The sequence below is a fragment of the Cariama cristata genome, unplaced genomic scaffold (assembly GCF_000690535.1).
Source record: "Cariama cristata isolate BGI_N322 unplaced genomic scaffold, ASM69053v1 scaffold44435, whole genome shotgun sequence".
NCBI lineage: Eukaryota > Metazoa > Chordata > Aves > Cariamiformes > Cariamidae > Cariama > Cariama cristata.
The window spans coordinates 4,093-8,744 of NW_009616636.1; the positions used below are offsets into that span (position 1 = coordinate 4,093).

Genomic DNA, 4,652 nt, shown 5'->3' on the forward strand with positions numbered 1-4,652 from the left:
AGCATTTTGGACTGCTTTTTCAAAAGAGAAGCTGCAGCCTAAATAAAAAGTCACCATGTCCTTAAGTTGTTCAGAATACTCCTTTAGGCTTTTCAGTGATCCAGTACAAGCTCCATGCTCGTATATTCTGTACTGTAGGCAGTCAGTTCTAGTGAAATGAGAAGTTATCACAGCTTTATCATATTTTTTGAAAACAAGGTGAATTGCTTGAATGGACATTAACCCAGTATCAAAACAGAAGACACAGCCTACTTTATCCATGTTTTTTCTTTCTGAGTAACAATGAACCAAACACGTGCGAAAACCCCAGAACACTTTATTCTGCACAAAAACAAGCCAGTAAACAGAACACGTTAAGAGTTTCATATTTTTTAGGTTTTATAGGTAAATCTCCCTTACACATATCTTGTCTCAGGGCTTCAGAAATTAGGGAGTTGTTTTAAGTCCTGCTTTTATTGTTTACTACAGGAGTACACCTTCCAAATTTCAAAGACACTACAAATACCATGTGGTCACCATGACTGTGTTACTACTACATAAAACAAAGGTTAAACCCTATTACTTAATTCTGCTGGCTCAGACTGCAAAACATTTAGAAATTACACAAATTTTCACTTTTGCATTAGAGAAATACTTGTAATACTGACAATTATTGTAATATGTATCTCAAGAACAAGGTGATCAGGCTGTCATACTCATGCATAGTTTTCATTCAAAGGCATAACTCAACGAAAACAAACTTGTTCAAAATGTACAACAGTGTAAGCAGGCTGTTTCCTGAAACTCTCCTAATCACCACCAGAATTCACTGCAGAACTTTGAGAAGCAGAGTTAGTCTGTAGTTACCTGATATCAGAATCACTACTCAGAGAAGGACATTTCCAATCACCTGGTTTACTTCTGTACAGTAGCGGCAGGGGTCCATCATTTGCATGGCAAAACTTCTCAAAGTCATCAGCCAGGGACTTGTGCAAAATCACGACATTGGCCTGTTTATAGCCTGAAATTGTGGAAGGTAAGAATGACTGGTTATTAATTCAGCTTTTCATTTGTGAAATAATAACTTTTCTGTATAGGTTTCTTTAGATGGCTACAAAAAATTACCTGAAGGAAATTTTTGATTCACAACACCGTAATTAAATTAAACAACATTTTGAAATGTTTTTAAAATCATAGCTAGATGTACACTGTATGTGAAGATGTTCACAGCTAAAATAGTTGGCAGACATGGGTAGGCTAGAATATGAAGACAGCATAATTACTTTAAGAAACATTTCTATGAATTTATATATAAACAGAATTTATTGCCTAACCTGTGAAATTAGTATTCTATAGGAAAATGCTTTACTTTGCAAATGTTAGTACAGAGCCAAAGAAAGGCTCTTGCATATCACACTTTCACCATTTTGATTTTTTTTCATTTAATACCAAGCTATAAATTATGGCCAACAGTAAACTCCTGGTATCTTGACATTATATACCCTATTCTTTAGAGTTTGTTGGCTATGCAGTTTTAGTGTGGGATGCAATTTAACAGACATAATTACAGCTCAGAAATAAGTTCTTGCCTGTCACACCGAATCTCAGTCATTTCTGCTATTCCTAACTAAAAAAACTAAAGTGAACTGAACTGCTACACTTTCCTCACTTGGAATCAGCTTTGATTTAAAATGTTGTGACTACTACCACACAATAGCTTCTAAAGACATTTTTGCAATAAGTATCAATGAAAAAAGCTCACATTCATTTATTTAGCAAAATTTCATTTTCTAAACAGTAGTAGTTAATACCAGTGCCATTTTAATTTTCCTGCATGTAAATACCAGCTGGTCAAATACAGAGAGGAAATTTGGAGTTCAATTAGTCTGTGGTGTATAAAACCACCAATTAACAGTCCCTAACTCCTGTATTGATACTGTCTTGAAAAGTTATTACCATGTATGATCACACAGGCGAGTAAGAGGCTGCATAGAAGCTCTCACTTTCTTAAATACTGTGGTAGTCTGTCATCCAAGAGGCAATCATTTAGTTGAAATCAATGATCTGCCTTAAAACACTGTAGAAAATCAGCCAAGTCTTACTGTTGGCCAAAGCTAACAAAGAAACCAAAAGATAAAATTCTATTCCTGGTGGAAAAATGTGAAGCAAAGGCTGAGGTAAGCATGTATTTGCATACTGAATGAGCCCACAAACTGTTCTCTTGGGAGTACTTCAGCATGAATATTCATTTTATTGCTAGCAAAAGTTACTAAATACAGAAACAGTTTCTTGCTAAATACAGAAATACATTTTTGTTAAATAAACACACTAAATTTACCACTGAACAAAATACTACATTCAGTTACCCCTCAACTTTATTCCTTGCTCTCCATGTGAAATCCACAGACACTTTCTACTTTGCTGGTGATATTCACGAATTCTTAAAGTTATGGTTTTAGTCAGAGCAGTCAACTCAGACAACACTGAATTTAAAATACTTGTCACAGCTGACAGACTGAATCTGGAGGTAACTTTCAGGTATTCTATAAACTCAGGAAGGTTCATTATAACTCTTTAACAACTTCATTGCTCCTCCTGATAACTATTCTTTATAGACGAAAATATATTTTTCCCTTCCCATATCACTTTATATATATACTTGCACTATGTTTCCATCATTATGAATATATTCATGAGCAATGTTAGTGAAGCTGGACATGCTGATTAACCCATGCATTAATTCAACATACTCATGTCCCAGTTCAGAGAAGTTTAGAAAGAGTTTTTAATTTCTTTGGTGAATGACGATGAGGGCAGTAAGAAGTAATTATTTTAGCAGTATAATGCCCGATAACATAAGACAATTTTAAGGATTCTGAAAAATCCCAGTTACCCTGGTTTTTTTCAGTCTTTCCACAATGGAGCTGTATGCTCATGGCTAGAAGTATGAACTTGGCTTGTATGTAAACAATACTTTTTTCAAATGTTAAAAGTAATACATTTAAAACTACTCCAGTAATACATGCACTTAAAAATATAGTTGGGGCAAACTGCAGATTATTAGCATTATAACATGTTTTCCATTAGTATTTTTCAACTTATGTGCTGATGGAAAAGAAAACCATAATTTCAAGACTTGCTATACTTCTATGAAATGATCCTTAGCGTTCTTGCGTTACAGTAATGCTACTACACACAGCTTTGTTGGTCAACTACTTGCCACAGTATTTTTAGTTCTGTTACATTTTAAAGTTGATCAGAACAATGACACAGACTTCTCTGCTTCTGTGAAAGTCCAGCTATGAGAGGCAAGACAGAAATCAGTTTTCCAGAATGCATTCAGTTATCTGAGTACAAAACTATTTTCTCCCTCCCCCTTATAATTGCCAGTCTTGCTGAGTCAGTAATTTCCAACTTCTGCAACAAATGAAGCAGAAAACCACTTCTGTAACTACATGTCTCTAATTCTTCCTCAAAGTGTATCCAATGCACTAAGCAAAGCAAGGGCTCTGTGAAGAACATAGTATGTCATCCTACAAATGCGATAATAATATATGCAAGAAAAGCCAGAATTGGTTAAAATTTTTTCAAATATTTTCTGCATCTGTAATTTCATTGAAAACATTGAAAACAAAGTCCATGTACTTTACATGGGTAGGATGATACATTTTCTCTGATGTAGCTTTATGATTTAAGAACAGTGTCAGGTGCTTACAATGTGATTTCAAAAACACCCAAGCGACTTAAGAACATAGTCAACTTGACATTTTCTTCTGTTTTACTTCATTGCTTTTGATATTCCTACATTCCTTCACAAACAAAAACAGAAAACACATAGCTGTGAATCTAAAATGGAGTCACTTTTGCACTTAGAGCTGTTAGGTTTACTTACCCTCTGCCATTCCAGAGGTATTACTAATACTGAGTTTGTTGCATCGAATTATTCTTCTTAGCACATGGGGAAGGAGAGATTTCAAGCCTTCTGTCAAAAACATCTCTTCAGCCTTAAGGGAAAGATAATTATAAACTTAAACACAAAGCACATTCATTTTTTTTAACATTTTAAGTTCTGATTTGCTGGAGGACTGAACTTAAGTTTCCTCCTCATGCTCCACCAAAGTTGTTATCACTGGAAAATTCTAAGTAATAACCCAACAGGCAGATCAAAGTCAAAAGGTTATTTCACTGACATTTTATGACTAAATGCAAACTGAATCTTTCAATAAATTAGCCAGAGACATTCACTTTAACATTCAGGATAAAATACAAAGGTTTGCTGGCCTGCAATGTAAGAAACAGATTTCTTTTCTCCCTGATAAATATTCACTTCCTAGACTATTCACTTTTCCAAAAATTCTTTGTAACTTTAAAACCGTAAAAGCACAAATGGATTAACCTACCAAGCTATAATCTGTAATATTAACTCTCTGTTCAAAATTATTTTGAGACTATTAGCAATGCAACCTTGCAGTAGAGAACTATATTCAGAAAATGTAATTTTAATACATTCCACACATATTATACTTTTCAAATATTAATTATGTAGAATTGAATACTCCCATGGCTATTCTTCCACTGGAAAAGCAGACGTATAGATGTTTAAGTCACTTGTCATACAATCTGGAGTAGGAACAGAGGTAAATACCATAATTACTATCAATATCCGACTTTTT

General features: G+C 34.2%; 1 protein-coding gene across 1 annotated transcript in view; it reads right to left on the minus strand.

The window, feature by feature from the left end:
• The window catches only part of LOC104161698 (UPF0317 protein C14orf159 homolog, mitochondrial-like), a gene marked incomplete at its 3' end in the record, with an annotated part of 7,521 nt that extends 3,547 nt beyond the window's left edge, over window positions 1-3,974 (minus strand). The window contains 3 exon segments of the mRNA XM_009700219.1: window positions 1-148; window positions 847-1,000; window positions 3,872-3,974. The exon segment at window positions 1-148 is cut by the window's left edge and continues 27 nt beyond it. Of these exon segments, the coding sequence (XP_009698521.1) occupies window positions 1-148; window positions 847-1,000; window positions 3,872-3,974 (405 nt within the window).
• Window positions 3,975-4,652: the final 678 nt, after the last annotated feature.